The sequence below is a fragment of the Macaca nemestrina genome, chromosome 5 (genome assembly GCF_043159975.1).
Source record: "Macaca nemestrina isolate mMacNem1 chromosome 5, mMacNem.hap1, whole genome shotgun sequence".
Lineage (NCBI taxonomy): Eukaryota > Metazoa > Chordata > Mammalia > Primates > Cercopithecidae > Macaca > Macaca nemestrina.
This window is the reverse complement of record NC_092129.1, coordinates 95813963-95830890: the sequence shown is the minus strand read 5'-3', so window position 1 is coordinate 95830890 and position 16928 is coordinate 95813963. Positions and strand designations below refer to the sequence as shown.

General features: G+C 34.6%; 1 protein-coding gene across 3 annotated transcripts in view; it reads right to left on the bottom strand.

Annotated features, from left to right (window-relative positions):
- Positions 1 to 16928, bottom strand: part of LOC105496641 (mitogen-activated protein kinase kinase kinase 7) — a 73019-nt gene that overhangs the window by 17945 nt on the left and 38146 nt on the right. For 2 of the 3 annotated variants that reach the window (XR_011623535.1, XM_011767173.3), the window contains exons 10-13: positions 15390 to 15520; positions 14605 to 14734; positions 11903 to 11983; positions 3416 to 3480 (exon numbers count right to left, since the gene is read on the bottom strand). Coding sequence is in view for 2 of the 3 variants with exons in the window: in XM_011767173.3 (XP_011765475.1) it covers positions 3416 to 3480; positions 11903 to 11983; positions 14605 to 14734; positions 15390 to 15520 (407 nt within the window). In the remaining variant the exon portion in view is untranslated. The remainder of the gene's footprint in view (positions 1 to 3415; positions 3481 to 11902; positions 11984 to 14604; positions 14735 to 15389; positions 15521 to 16928) is intronic. The other variant, XM_011767181.3, reaches the window with a different exon arrangement.

The window sequence follows — 16928 nt, the reverse complement described above, 5'->3', positions numbered from 1 at the left end:
AAGAGACTTAGGTCAGTTTTTCTCATCCTCACTTTACTTGGCTGCAAATGAGATGAAAAAGTACCAACTTCACAGGATTAAGATCCTGATAACAGGATTAACATTCTGATAATGTATACTAAGAGCCTATCTGGCACAAAGTCAGTGCACAACAAATGGAAGCTGTTATTACTCTAGTTTTCTAATTGATTTGGGCATAAGTCTGATCTCTCCAAATGAGGTGCTTGGGGACTAGGCTTTATTGGTATTGTCAAAGCCCTCTAGCCAAAGACTGCCAGGAACACACCAATAGTGGAAAGAGTTGGGTTTGATATTTATTGCAGTGAAGGAGAATGCTTACCATGGGGCAGCATGGGTTGTATCAGTAAGAGGGTTTTAGAAAAAGAATGTATTATAGAATTTAGGCTTTGGTTGGGTGATTTTGGGGAAACTCTAAGGAAGGAGGGGTTCATTCCAGATTGGCTGCTGTCAGAAAGCAAGGGCAATTCCACAGGGAGGGCAGTCCAGAGTGAGGACCAAGCTGTAATAGGTACAGAAGCAGCAGTCACTCTTAATAGCTGGGAGAGGACAATGTTAAGTATTTTGTGGGTGGCACAGTGACCTTGTTTTTGTCTGTGCTTAGAAAACATTCCGATGTAGTCTTGTTTTGTCTCCTTTTATCATGGGCTCAGCATTATCTTGTCTGATGTTGGTATTCTGAGAGATTATGTCCAATAAGACAGTAACATGGTCTAGCCCTGACAGCCAGTCATTGAGAGTAACGCCAGCTTCTAACAACAGTGAGGCCACAGTGTCAAATCAGTTCCTGGATGTCAGGGACTGCTTTTTTCTTTCTCAGTATCTTTTCAAAGCTTCTAGGAAGTCACATCTATTGAGCGTTTAAAAAGCTTCCTGAATTAATGAAAAAACCATGTTTAAAAGTGAGTTGTATGTTGTAAGAATGCAATCTTTTACAACTATACTTATATCATTACTTTTAATTAAGAAGCTTGCTTCATTTACTATTCCTCTCAAATGAATGGCAGCAGAAAAACCAATTTAATTTTAGTTTACAGTTGGAAATTCTAAGTGATTTTACTAAGATTATGTTTTGAGTCAAGAGCCACAGTACAATCAGTTTACTTTCCTCTACAAGATGTAATGTTATTACATTTTATTAGGAAGTTCTCTCTCTCTTCTCTGATGATTGTACTCAGTGGGCCAGAGTCTTTTCTTCATGCATTCCCATGGCCAGAAAAAGAAAAAGAAATTAACTCTGAGCATCTGCCTAATCACACTTAGCCAGACTTCAAAAAGGACGGCACCTTCCAATTTTGAAAACACATATTGTGAATACTTTTCTTCCTCAAATGAATATTATCTTTGTGAGTAATTTAAAAGACTTAATGGTCACTTATCATACACTTTTTGGGAGAAATGTTTTCATAGCACATTAGGATTAGTATTTGCCACCCTCATGCCAAGCTGAACATTAGGTATTTTAAGGTTATAACAGAAATAATTTTGAAAGAGTGGATCAGTTTTAAAATGTGGCTACACAATGGTCATATATCACCTGTTTCAAAACAGGTTTTACTGCCATATCAAACTCTCCCTCACCCCAAATCTTTCAGAGTGGTCTATGACAGTTCCACAAATAACTGTCCCACACTCATAGTTGGCCTCAGTTCCAGCGTTTTACTACCTGAAGGTATTGTGAATTAAAAGGATAACAACCAAAATCTCAAATAATGTGGAACTTGTGAAGAAATAAGTAAGACCTGGTGTGGGAAGATCAGTCCTGAATTATGGCAACACCTTTATTCTAGAGTCTACAGAAAAGCTTTCAAACTAGTAGCTGCTCCTGATATGTCTTAGGGCAAGCTTCTCATTCCTAGTCCAACACTTGGCTAGAAGTTCTCATAACTGGAATATCAGTGGCAATAGTAAACAGAGTTTAAAAGGCTGAGCTCATCAAGCCTCCAAAAAATCAAAGCAAATAGCAGATGTCAAACTATCTGTTACTAAATGGGCTGATTACAACTTTTAAGTATCTGAGGGGGAGAAAATGGGAAACTTCAGCCAAAAGTTCTGGGGTCTTAACAAAACAGATATACCGAAAAAAACTATCATTAAATAATGAAATCAAGATTTAGAGTCACTAGTATCACAAAACATAATAAATTAATGTGTCTATATATATTTTATTTATATATGTGTGTTTATAAGCATTTTGTGAAATAAACATATTTCCAGATATAAATGAAGATCAAGGATATTCACCACTTAAATATTTGAAGTGGTTTTTGGTAAGCTGGTTAAGTTGATGGGTATAAAAGGCTTTTTTATTAATGACTACAAAGAATCTCCAAAATTTAAAGTTTATTATGAAAATGATATAATAATAAAATACCTTTTTAGGATGACAAGTACTAATATACATTATCATAAATTACATCAGATTGTTTTTAATATATAAATGGTAAAATTTTATAAAAATATGGATCATGAAGTAATAATTTCATTACTTAATACTGAATAATTTAATGCTTAATACTTCTTAATACATAATAATTTCATTACTTCATTAATTTCATTACTTTTATGCTGCTCTCATAAAACTTATACAGCTGAAAACAAACACCTCATAATTAATCTTCATTCATTTTACAGAATATAGTATATAATAAATTATATATGTCAAGTGTATTAATCTGAATAATAGAAAAAACAATGATTGAGCTACTTTTATATACCTGGTGGGTTAAAACTCTGTACTAATCAGTAATGGCTTAAATTATAACACTGTCTGCATCATCTGCAGAGCAGTAATAAAGAGATAAGGAGAGTTTAGAGGAGGATCCAGAAATATAAACAATGAAATCTTAACTGGAATAGAAGCTTTCGAGAGTTTACACATTTGCTCAGTAAATATTATTTTAAGGATATTTGAAAAAAATATTAATCCAGTGGATATGCCAAGTTAAAAGATGTTAGAGTTCTCCACGTATGCCAATGCCCTATGTGGCCCTAGAGGAGTAGCAACTTATTGGGGAAATGTTTGTTACCCTTATTAGTAAAAAGGAGACACACTAATGATTAACTTTAAAGGACACTTTAATGATAAATCATTACATTATAAAATCGAATACTTACTAAAACATATATAAAAACCATATAACACATATACAGTGCTAAAGAACAATTTACTTTTTCATGGAGTTTAATAAACCTACTTTCAGAAATTATCTTTCAAGTTAAATTAACAATGGCACCTATGTTTTTTCCCCCCTAAGTGTTTAAGTTCAGGTGCAATGAATTTCTCTATCACAACTTTAGGTCAACTCATAAAACTAGTTTTGCAGAGTAGATTACAGTTAATTCTTGGTTTCTGCCTAGTATTCTTCAAAGATAGAAAATTTGAATACTGTCTTACCTGACCAGGTTCTGTTCCAGTTACAGTCAAGTCTTGGATGGATCTACGTCTTGGCTGTCCGTTGCCTTTAAAAAGAAGAAAAAAAGTAAAATACTAAAATCTATTCAAACAGACAAAAAGGGAGTAATTGCTACAGCAGAAAGTTGGAATTTGTTGCTCCTTGTATCTACACAAAATGTTTGTGGGGGGAAAAAAAAGTGAGTTTATTGCTAAGAAAAAAAAAAAAAAGAAGAGAAAGATGTAAAGAAAGGAAGAGAAACAGCTGCAGTGTTTTAACTCAAAAGTTGCTGGCCTACAACAGAGTATGTCCTAATACAATAACCACTTCTACCACATGAATAGCTGCTGAACTCTCTTCCACCATCTTCTGTCATGTGTTTAAATAGATGAATGCTTGGGGGCTGGGGCTGATGACGGCATCTATTTCAAGGGCCTTACGTTACAGTTTTTACAGCAAGACAGCTAGCAGGTTGTAAGACACAACTGACTTTAACTGGCAGCAATATCTTTTTCATTTCAGGGTCTAAAAGATGCTTAGGCTTAAATTTATTATACTGAGTCACGCTTACTTAATCCCCATTAGTCTTTGTCAGAATCCAGTAATTTATTATTTGTGAACAACAACTCTTAATTTCCCACTGGATGTTAATAACTGTCACTCTGTTCTCAAATACACAGCTTGTTGAAATGGGCTATTTTGTTAATTCTGCTTTAGAAACTTCTATGCTTATAATTTATTTAATTAAAAATCAATTTATGAAAGAATTATACACATATAAGTCCTCAGCAAAACAATGAATTGAGCAATAGCTTCACTCAGCACTTTTATTTGGGAATAAGGCTGTTTATGCAGTATCTTCTAACATGAAAGCTCAGCTGTCTAAAAGGAAACACCAAAATACTCAGTAACAGCTGATACAATACTCAAAATTCTTTTGACTCTGAAATCTGTATTATGTAATTTCTCAACTAGTGGCAACACTTAGAACATGTACTCACTCTAATTGTAGTTTCCTGATTAGTAGACAGAATTCATTCTTAAAATTTTAGACTTCCAGAATCTTTCATAGAAACATCTTTTTAAAACCAATCAGCAATATAACTTAGCACCTTAACCCACATGACCCCATTATTATGCTGCAGATAAACTAAAAGGACCTTACAATGGAATAAGAATGTTTAATGGAATAATATATGTAGTGAATATAAAAACTCAAATTTGTAACTCCTCTTGCAAATGTAAGACATCATCAGTTTTTTCCATTTTAAGTTATGTTTTATGATTCTTTGCATAATTTGAATTCAAATTTACTTCAAATGTCATTTTATTCCAAAAATTTCAACTTTTCATTACAAATTAAAACAATAAACTGTGCATGTATTGAATTAGACCCACTAGATCACTTTTATGAATACTTTCAACTACCCCTGTTTCCCGAGGACAAAAAGGATCCCCACAACCATGACTAATAAGCAATTTTAGGCACATTTCATTCAACACACTCCTTCTAAAATTAGCGGTGATGAGACAGGCTTGAAAAAGTGTCTGGAATTCTCTTTTCAGATTAGCAACACGGCAACATTTGTGAATCTGAGGAACCACCCAACACATGTGTCTATAAACCATTACATCACCATTGCAATAACAAAAACTGAACTCAAATTTAGGTGGAAGAATAGGAGAAAGGGGAAGTAAAAACTTTTAAGGAAGTAAGGTAAAGAAGAGCTGACAGTTAACAAATGCCATAAAACGAAAAATCTTTAAGCTACCACATGAATCAAAGCAAGCAGTGTTAGGCAATGCATTTTAATTAGCACAACCATGGCAGAAACCATCTGGCAGATAGTTCAGACAAAGCAAAACAGGATTGCAATCAACAAATACTTGTTGCTCCAATATTAAATTTTAAGTCATAATTTAGAAATATGAATGTAAGAAAAATCAACCTCCTATTACTTCAAATGAAAATTACTGGGTGTGTTCTCAGTAAATTTGAATTGATTCTGAAGTTTTTTGCAACAGAATACTAATTTAGACATTCACTCATTTTACCTTTTTTGGTCCTTCGATATGTACATACCTATATTATACATGGTAGTGTAGATGAAAAAGTAGTAGAAAGGAGGACAGCATGATGTAAACAGATGCCTGATCAAGGAATCTGAAACTTGCATATGCTATCTTGAGTATTTCATTCTGTAATGAATTCTGGAATGTTCATGTCTTATAATAGAGAACAAATTACACTTTTTAGAATGACTTCTAAGAATACATCACATTGCCAGTGCATACTAAATCTGCACTCCTGCCCCCTGCAAATAGAAAGCAACTTAGGGGTCAGTTCCATTCTTTTTACAGTAATGTCATTAAGACAGAGCCCCTCTTCAAAAAAGCTGCTCTTTTAAGTACAACTGATTTCCTGAGCTGGTATTTAAAAGTTATCCCGGAGTTCTTCCAGAGACTGCTGGCTTAGATCCCAGACAGTCACTCCTATAATTTTTCTTATCAGTTAAGCTCATAGTTTTCCTTGACTTACACTACTCTTATTTTCTACTTTAAAACTTCCTGAAGACTGTCTTCATGTAAAAATCAGCACTACATTTTCCGGGAGACCTCTCTTAACCTAAATGTTAGAAATTTTGAGATTCACAAGTTTTGAATATTACAAATTATGGGACACCGTTCTCTTCATGTGTAAAATACCCAAGATTAAAAAAAAAATGCATAGCATGATATAGTAGCATCACATTACTGCTTCATGGTAAACTGAATATGTAATTTTAAAATATATGTTCTCATTTAGGTGGCCAAAGTTTCATATTTCTTTACTAATTTCAACAAACTCTGGCTCTTTCACTGGAAAGGTCGGTCAGGTGGTTTATTTGCTTTGCAATAAAACAGCTTTATTAGGTTAGAGTTGAATTTTTTTAGACTACAAAAAGTGATCTTGGTAGACTATTCAATATGGCAGAAAGGCCACCTAAATATTCATTATAAAGTTAGATTAACTTCCCTATTTAATTTGCCACAAATACAGAATTTTATTGAAAGTGAGGTGGCTATATACAGAAACTAGTACAGTACATCTTAGTATATAGCACCCCTTAACCCCAGGATCCCTATCAAAGGCTTACAACTGCTAATGACACTACCTGTGCTAGGTAAGAACTTGCCAGATCTAGAAAAACTCAATTCTGTCTCTCATTGCCTCTTCATATTGGTGCTGCAGTAGTTTGGGGGAAATATTTAATAACTTACATGCTTCCAGTTAAAGATAGGCTTACAAACATTAGTTATCGACCAGCCCTTGAACCAAATATAGTATTAAAAGAGTGATCTTCTCATCCTGGTGGAGAAAGCAAAATAGTGCTCACATGTCCTTGAAAAGTATCTCTGCTTCCAGTTGTTTAAACATTCTATAAAACCCTCCCCACCTAGGTAATTTATTTGCCAATACCTGACATTTGAAACTTCTGAAGGAGGGCAACAAGATACAAGTATTAGAAGCCTAACTATCCATCTATTTTTCTGTTAAAACGTTTGGGCCTTTCTACATTCTACTTATTACAATTTACTACGTATCATACTCTTAGTAAAAAGTTAAAAAACCAATATACAATAGAGCTAAACGTCCTTGACTGAAATTAAAAGCGAATACGTGTTAAGTTTTTGATCTAAATGCGGCTGAAATCATAAGGACACCTAAGGTTTCTTTTTAGCTTTAAGAATGATATTACAAACAATAAATATCAATTAAGTTCAGGCTCTTCAGGAAACTAGACAAAAATCTTACATATTTCAATAAGATCTGACTCAAAAACATTTGTATATTCAATCTTCTCTTGCATATCCTTAAGAACAGTATGTAAGACAGAAAATCCTCTTTGGTCAAGGCATTTTATTGCTCTCGAATGTTATGCCATATTATTTGGGCTTAGAAATAACAAAAGGTACAATGTTCAAGGTTCTCAAATTGAAGCACTTCAAAGCAATGCTCATCTATAGAATGGATAGTTTTCAAGTACTTAAAATGAAATCAAACATTATAATCTAATCTGAACTAAGAAATAAATTCAGAATTATCTATGATGATATAATAGCATTAAAAATTTCTGTAATTTAGAAAATTTTACTCTTGCATATCACATTTGGGAAACTAGTTTCACTTTACAAAAGCAAACAAGCAGGTATGAACCATGTACAACAAATTTTATATCAGAGTAGAAGTGCAGAAGACTAATGTTTAATTAAATCGTTTATAGGTGGTAAGTATATGACAGTATTTTTTTCCAGTAGGTTTTAGAATGCATTATCATTACAGTTTATTTCCTTAAATGCTATAACTACTCACACAAAGGCTCCAGAGCAGAAGTGCCCATCTTCCATTATTGAAGCTACAAACATGAAAAAAAAATTCGCTTTCTTAACTACTTATTCTCTTACTCTACATGTTAAACTGGAAAAGTTTGCTCCTCTTTTTTGGTAATATTTAGGCATTCTACCTGTTCCTCTTTGACACTTGGATTTTTAAAAGGAATGTAAAACTTAGGTATTCTTCTAACATCAGATGAACTGCATTGAATGTATTATATAGTTTCACAATCACAATAATCTATTTCATTTGTGTATTTGAGATGAAGGTGGGTGAAAAATAGATTCTTGGAAGCTTGGATAGTGACAAAAGGAAAATATGGGGGAAAGTAAAGAAAATCCAAGCAAAACAAAGATCTATGTTCTTACTGCCCTTATTAAAGTCCTACAACAAAAAAAGCCTAGAAAAACTTCAAGGAATCCGATAATCTGCCACCCATTCCCTTTTCTTCAAATGTAAGTGTAACAAATTAGATATACTGGCTGAAAGGAGAAAAGATAAGGTTTTTAAAACTCAAGTTTTAACAAAAAACATTTAAGAAAACCTATTTTTTTCTCTAAGTCCCTTCCAACTTATCAGCAAGCAAATGTATTAGAATACTGTAGTTCAAAAGGTCTAAATACTGGGCAACAAACTTCCACATTTACATTTACTTTGCTTAGGTAGCACACTGCCGCTTGGCAGGACCTCCTCTACAAAGGAAGAGTCAGCAAAATGTCACACATTCTACTGGTAATTTGCTTTTAGCTGCGTGTCTTCCCTGTAAAAAGGAGCCAGGCTAATCTATAAAGCTCATTCTTCTAAGGGCAGATGGACAGTGGAAAGAAGGAAGGATTACCATACAAAGGTTTGCCAATTCTTCTTCAGAGCCAGTGATATGGTAGAAGAGGTATAAAAAATTTTACAGTCTGACCCACAGGGAGTCCTAAGGTATTAAAGGTTAATTTCTGTATGACCTGAGAGACTACTAAATTGATAAATACTGCTGTTTTGCTAAGTTGCTTTTTTCTTTCACATTTGACTGATGGCATAGTATACATATTTTGAAAAGCAAGCAAAAAACAAGATTAGGGTCTTCGCATTTCTTTATCTATGACTAGGTTGGACATTTTCGTGACTATAAAGATGTATATACAAAACCTTTTTGTGATGCTTGAAGGATTGCTCTTATTAAGAGAGGTAGTTCATTCCAAGAAGTACATTAGACTTAGTATATTGCACTTGGCCAAAGGGAAGTATTATTGAAACTACTTATCCATATAAATAAGATTTTAAAAAAGCTATATTTAAAAAGAATGCTTGCAATTGGGTTTCAATGCTAATTAAACAGTTTGAATATATCAAGACGTATTTGCTAACACCATAAAGCTTGTGGGAAATCCACTTAGAACAAAAAAAAATTCTATAAAGTATTAAGAAATTTTGGAAATTAACTATCACCCTTCTTTATAATTAAAATGTCATGTATGAAATCTGAGATATTCCTAAAGGGTGGGCGGTATTTTTATATTTAATTAAAAAATATTACCTATGAGCACATTCATAACTGGCTTTTATGACGACTAGTATCAATTCTACAGCTTGTATTCTTCTATTAAAAAAAGTGCATCTGAGTAAGTTAATATTTGATATCTGAGGGGGGAGAAGCCTAAAAAGAATGTTTAATAAAAGGTATTACTTTGGGAGGCCAAGGCGGGCGGATTACAAGGTCAGGAGATCGAGACCACAGTGAAACCCCGTCTCTACTAAAAAAAAATACAAAAAATTAGCCGGGCGCAGTGGCGGGCGCCTGTAGTCCCAGCTACTCAGGAGGCTGAAGCAGGAGAAATGGCGTGATCCCGGGAGGCGGAGCTTGCAGTGAGCTGAGATCGCGCCACTGCACTCTAGCCGGGGCACAGAGCGAGACTCGTCTCAAAAAAAAAAAAAAAAAAATTAAAGGTATTACTGAATAATATTTTCACATGAACAGCACTGCTGCTCTGGCAATTAAGAGAATTAAGGTTACCTGATTCCATAAAGGCCCAATGTCATAAAAGAGGATCTCCCTGGCTGAAGAGCTCTCCTTAATGTGAACACTAAGAGAAAGCAAGAAGAAATTACTCTAGCTTCTCTGACTTACACAAAAGAACAAAAAATGGATGTGATTTGGAGTCAAAGATCCAGGTCATGGTCCTGGCTATATGATTCTGTAAAAACTACTAAACATCATCAGATCTAAGTTCTTCATCTGTTAAACGGCTTTAATTTCATCTGATAACCTAGTTATAAGGTTGTCAAAAAGGTGAAATAATATGTACTTTAAGCTACTTTGTAGGGCACAAAGAACATCTAATCGGGGGGTTTCAGCCTCAGCACTGTTGACATTTTGGGCTGGATCAGATCATTCTTTGTTGGAGGAGACTGCCTGGTACAAATCAGGATGTTTAGCAGCATCCCTGGTTTCTGTCTACTAGATGCCAGTTGTACCTGACATTTGCAAACTATTATTCTTTCCTTATTTTTCCCTCCCCCATTATCTTGTACAGTATGGGCTATACTGCCACATATAAATTTATTCTTAATGCTTAGCCATAAGATTATACTGCCAACTGTCTAAGTTTTCCTGATTCCCTCAAACATTTAAGGGAATCACAGTTCGGCAGTATGTAAGTTTAAATGCTTCCACCTCTTTAAAGTACTAGTCCCTTATACACAGTACCTTTCAGCATGGAGGTAAAATGATCTCCATGTAAAATAATCTCTTTGTTAATTTCTAAAGCAGTCCAGATTCAATAAGTACAAATCACCAAGTGAAAAATGGGTTAACTCTATTCTTTAAATAGCAATAGTGATGATGTTGTAAAATAAGAAACCACTTTGATAACCAGGGAAAAATAAATATAAAATAGTTATGTACAGACAAAATGGCACATAAGAATTGTATAATTCATATTTTCATTTTTGTATGCTAGTTCCTCACCAGTGGAGATGCTTAGTAAGTCTGTTCATTTACTTAATAAACATATTTATTAAACACTATGTTAATATGCTTAATATGTGAAGCACTGAGCCAGCAACTGCTGATAAAATCAATAATAACCACCACCACCAACAAAAAAATAATGCACAAAAATATGGTTTCTATCCTCACATGGTTTTCAGTTTAGTAGAGGAGAAAATAACCATTAAGTATTCAACTAGAGTATCAACACTACTAAAAACAATCACAGGTAAAAGACAGCGTGCTGAAGAATTCATCTAACTCACACTCATGAACATGTGTGGAAAATATGTATTTCCTTATCAAGATTTTGGGTAAAGAGGTAGAGAAAAACCTAAAGGGATAAATAAATGATCATTTTGATAACACATTAATCAATATTGAAGGTCAATATGCCATTTAAATTTCTATTAAAAATGGTAACATATTCATCTATGAAATGATCACCATAAGAATAAAGCAGTTTACCAATTTTAGACACTAAAGTACCATGTGTAAGTTAGGTATAAAAACATGTAATTTATGAGATTTTCCTGATAATACACAAAAATCAGAATTGACCAATTATTTTACATGATTCTTTGGCAAGATACCCTGCAAAACAGCACATCTCATTTAGCTTTACTTTTTGTTTTCTAGGTTAAGGCGAAATGCTATTTAGCAACTCTCTTCTCTCAACTTCGTATTCACTTGCTACCAACAGAAAGAGGCTAGGATAGAAAGTCTAGAGGGGACCCCAAAAGCAGTAACTCAGGAAGGAAAGGAGCCAAGGAAAAGAACAAATTTTAATTAGGAGTTTCCTCTTTCTGTTGGGTGCAAAAAAGGTCTGGGTTTAAGCTCATGTGCTCACTTAAAAGTAGAGAGGAAGTTGGTAGAATTCTGGGTTGGTGTTCTCCCTTCTCCAAAAAGGTTTACTTTCTCTTCTATTTTATCCTCATTTATTGCAGATCAGAGGTATCTTTTCAAGACTGCTTCAGAATAAATGTAGTTTTTCAATAAGTCTCCCTAATTACTGCATGCAAGGTATCCATTTTTCATGTCCTGTAAAAATTGGAGCAAGAAGCATTTTACAAGTACCAGGGATCATTATTCTGGTTCCACAGTTATTAGACCAACTCAGGTGGTCTGTGATACCTGATATGACGATCTCAGGGACATCCAGAATGTTGCCAAATGAAGCGGTTTTACGGTGGCCCCGTTTAGGCTTGGAATAGGCTGCAAAAACACATATATACAGTATACATGCAAACAACCACAAACAGTAACACAGAAAATGATTAACTACAAAAATAGACTCATTTTCAAATAGTTCATGTTAATAACATTTCATGCAGAATGGCATGCAGAACTACCTAACTTTTCATCCATGCTCAGAAAAGGCGAGATTAAAGAGCAAACAACTACCAAACACAAGATGTCCTACACACTGGTTTTAATCAGCAGAAAAAATAAAAAGAACAGAGACAAAGCTGCAGGGTAATGAGGAAGCAAAATTTCAAATATATTCATAGAAACACTCTACCTAAGTGAAATCACTGATATGTGATGGGGGTGGGGGAACGAAGGAGGAAAGGAAGAAAGGCATTAAAAAGTAAGTAGTCATATTTGTTTTAATTACACAAACACAGGAATATATGTTCAAGTTAGGTGATTCTTGAAGTGTGCTATAAAGTAAAATTCAATGATTAAATACTAATTATTGAATCAAAGTGTGAAATGTATATACTTTTGTAATCATACATATTTCTAGTAAACCAAATATTTATTATATTTTCCAAAGTTTAGGGTACATTCACAGTAAACACAAAGTCTGTCAAAAGGCTGGAAAGTATGAATCTTTCCAAGTAAGACAATTCATGAAAAAATATAAATTGTGTAAAGCTCAAAGGATGTACAATAGCATTTGTTCTACATTTAGGCAAAAAAAGATAGGGTAATTTTAATGTGTGTGGTTATCCTTCTAGCAAAGTCATTTCTGTAAATAATAATAAAAAACCAGTGCTTGACTAGAAATATGATACCAGCAAAGACATGAAACCATTATTATAACAATTTTCAGTTTTGAGACAGCAATCAGAATGTGGCAGATCTATCCTTAATAACATGCCTGAAGTGAAAAGGGTTCCTCAAAGCGTGAGGGTATGTCCCTGTGAGTAGGGTTCATCTGACACTACAGTGAGACAACCCTGCTCCGAAGAAATACTTGTGATTCATGGAGACTCTGGGCTTGTCAGTGGCTGGTGACTTCTCAACTTGATAGTTTCTGAAGATCCATCTGTGGCAGACACAGCTATCTTCTGCCGGTCTCTACTCTTCCCTTCTGTTTTAGCAATAGTACTCTGATTTTATTTAGGACAGAAAAGTCATCAGATAAAAAAGGGCAGATCTCCTCTTCCCTTGGAGCTACGTGTAGCCATTCGACCATGTTACTCTGACCAATGACGTGTGGACATTGTTAGGAAAGGCATCTGGGAATGTTCCTTCAAAGAACTTGGATGCCTATTTGCCCTACCCCCATGTCTTCCTTCCTGCTGCCTGGAATGTAGAAGTGATGAAAGGGAACTTTAACAACCATTTTGGAGCACAGGATAACTTTGAGAATGGAAGCTATACAATAGGGATTACGGCACAGAAATAGGAGACCAGTTACTTCAAGATCACAGAGCCCACTACCTTCAGACTTGTTTATGTCTGAAAAATAATGCTTATGTGTTATAGACACTGTTATTTTGGAAATCTGTTATATCTAACGGATTCTAATACTAGCTGATAAAAATCAATGATCATGATTAGTTGAAGACAAGTATAGTATGATGGTCCATCTTGACAACTTCTTTCTGAAAGAGCTCCACACACAATAAGAATATTCTATTTAGAAAAAAACCAAATAAATGAAAAAAATACCTAAAAAATTGGTTAGCTAAGTTAAAAAAGATGCAAATACACATAGAAATACACATTTATACGTATATATATAGTTAAAAGACTGGGGTAAATACACAAAAATGTTAAGTGTTTATCTCTGAGTGGGGTAATTATGTAAGTTTTTTTGGCTTGTTTACATTTCCACATTTTCCACAACAGAAATGTGTTTACTTTTAAAATCAGCTCCCCCCAATCCCTGGAAAGAATCAGCAAAAAACAACAAAGTCCAAACTAAACCAGCATTACTAAAATGAAACCTGGTCAGAAAATTAGGTTGCCAGTTTACTTAGGTAACAAAACATGTAATTGTTTTTGTGCTGACCAGTTCTTCCATGATTAATAATTTTAAGAACTGAACAATGGAATTTAAATGCTAGCTTTTCCAAGATCCAATAAAATTATGATCTTTTACTTTACAATTAAAAAAATTAACCATAACCAGCTTAGCTAATATTTTGTCACTGGAATGAAGGAGCAGATAGAAGGTCAAATCATACGTGGATCTGGAATACATTTTTCTGTTAAATTTGAAACAAAATATTTGCTATTATTAGAGTTCAGCACAAAAATCTAGTAGTATCACTCAAAATCCCCAAAATATTCCGGTTTTGGCAGAATTTCTCACTCAGACTTTCAACTCATGTTTGAGCAGAAAGAATTACATTTGATAAAATCTGTAAATGAGGAAGGCATGCTTTCTCATCCAAATAATTTTACAAGTCATACCTTCCTTATTTGGAATTTGAGATAAATGCAAAATTATTGCTAGTAACTTAGAAAAATATATTGTAAACCTACTTCCTATTTAAAAAAAAAAAAAGACACACACACAAAACCTCTGACAACTGAAACTACCATGGCCAAAAAGGCTTATATACATTTCACTCTTCAGACTTGTAGTTCCTTTTTACCTGTGGTTGCAGCGATCCTAGCTTCTATTTCAGACATGTCAGCACTCATCCTCTTTCCCTCAGAGGTTGGGGGCAAGCTCTCCACACTGCTCCCACGGGAGGCTCCCAAGCTTAAACGTCCAGATTCACTCTGTTAAAATTACAGGTCAATCTGAATTACTGAAGTTCTTTAGATCTAGCAGTCTTAGGCAACCTAAAAGGAGGAAGATGGCAAGTAGGATTCTGATGGATCCTGTTCTGCTCTGAAAGGAGAGGGAAGTTTGCACGAGAGGGAGCTACAGTAGTAAGGGAAAGCAAGCTGCAGATACTGTTTTTATGAAAGAGTAGTCACTAGAACTGGGGCTAAAAGCCCCAATTATTCATTAACCTAAATGCCTCAGGCAAAATGAATAAACTCACTCCTTACAATATTTTTAAAAATCAACAACGGCAAAAATATAAAGCTGAATAGCATGAAATGATACACTTAGGACAACTCCTCTAACTGGGCAGCACAGCCAAAATATATCCGTTTTACATTTTTAACCATCAACCATTACATTTAAGGATTATTATAGATAGGGAGTTAGAGTTGGCAAAGGTAGCAATCATTAGAAGGAAAAACCATTTGGCAATAAATGGTAGGAGAATCTCATTACAAGTCTCTATTTGTAAGCTCTTCTATATGTTTCAGGAAGAAAATTCAGGATTTATAAAATAGAAGATGGTAAATAATTAATTTCATTTAGTATAATATTGTGACTACTGTTAAGGTTACCAATTTTACTTGTAATAACAAAACAAACCTGTTGCTTTGCCTGATTTTTCAACAATTTTGACTCTAAGCGCTTAATAGTATCATTTGTGGCAGGAACTTGCTCCATATTAGTGTCACTTTTATTACTCGTATTTGTAGAAGCAATGTCCATGAATGAGCCTAGGAAAAGCAGAAACATTTATGACTACTGGTTGGAAATAATAAAAATGCTTCACTTAGTATTATGTAACTTACATTCTTTTATAAACTAGCCAGGCAGGAACAGAAATAAGACTTTTCAAGCTAATGAAGATATCCAAACAAACCCATTTTAAGCAAAACTTAAGGCTAGCACAAAAAGGAACCAAGATGCCTAAATAGTCTTCTAATAGTCAAGAATAACTTAAGGTTTTTAACCTGAGCTAGTAGAAGAACTGAGGGCTATTAATTGAGATGGGGAAAGACTACAGGAAGATTGAGTTTGAAGGAAGTATCAGGAACTCTGTTTGGAAAATATTGAGTTTCTAGTAGATGTAAAGAAAGTAGTTGGATATATGAGTATAGAGTTCAGGTATAAGATGGAAAAAATTATGAGCCAGCAGATGGTATATAATGCCACAATACTGGATGAGGTTACCAAGGAAATGAGTGCAGACAGATAAGTGAAGAAGCCAAATGACTGGGCCCTGGGCACTTCAACATTTCTAGGTTGGGGAGATGAGGAATAACCAGCAAAGAAAACTGAGAACAGATGGCCAGAGATGTAAGATGGAATCTAGGCTAGTATGGTATCTCAGAGGCCAACTGAATAAAGTGCTGTGTGTAAGAAGGAGAAAGTAATGAATTAGATCAAGTGCTACTGAGAGTCAAGATGAGAAATGAAAATGATTCCTTAAATGTAGTGATGTAGAGATAACTAGTGACCTTGACAAGAACAATTCTGAAGTACTGGCATAATATGTCTGAATGGAGTCGGCTCAAGAAAGAAGGGGAAAAGAGAAGCTAGAGAATGCAAATACAGACTACGTATGTTCTAGGAATGATCCAGTAGAAAGTTAAAGCTGATGATGCAAGAGAGAGAGGAGAATTGCTCAGAAAAGTAGATGGGATATAATGCAGATGGGATATAATGCACAGGCAGAAAGGTACACCTTTGGCCAGAAGTATGGATAGTTCAGCCAGAGTAACAGAAGAAGGCAGAGTAGATGGGCACAGATGTTGTGGAAGCTGTCTTCTGATTACTCCACTTTTCTCAGATGAAGGGCAAACAAAATCAGCTGAGAGTGAGGAGTGGTGAGGAGGTGTTTGAAGCCCGAGGAGAGGCTACAGTATAAAATTAAGACATATAGGAGGAAAGAGATGAACTACAATATAGTACAACTGTCCAATAGCACTAAACATGCATGTGAGGATATCTCCAGCCATATTCAGCTGCACTGGTACAGGCAAGGGGTAACCCGAGTGTTAGCTTTTATTAGGCTTGTGGTTTAGCCAAGCAAGCTTGAGAGAGAGGCTAGAAAGATGAAAATTATTCCCAAAGGAATTATAATAGTTGATTGGAATTAAGTGGAGGGAGAAATAAAAAAGG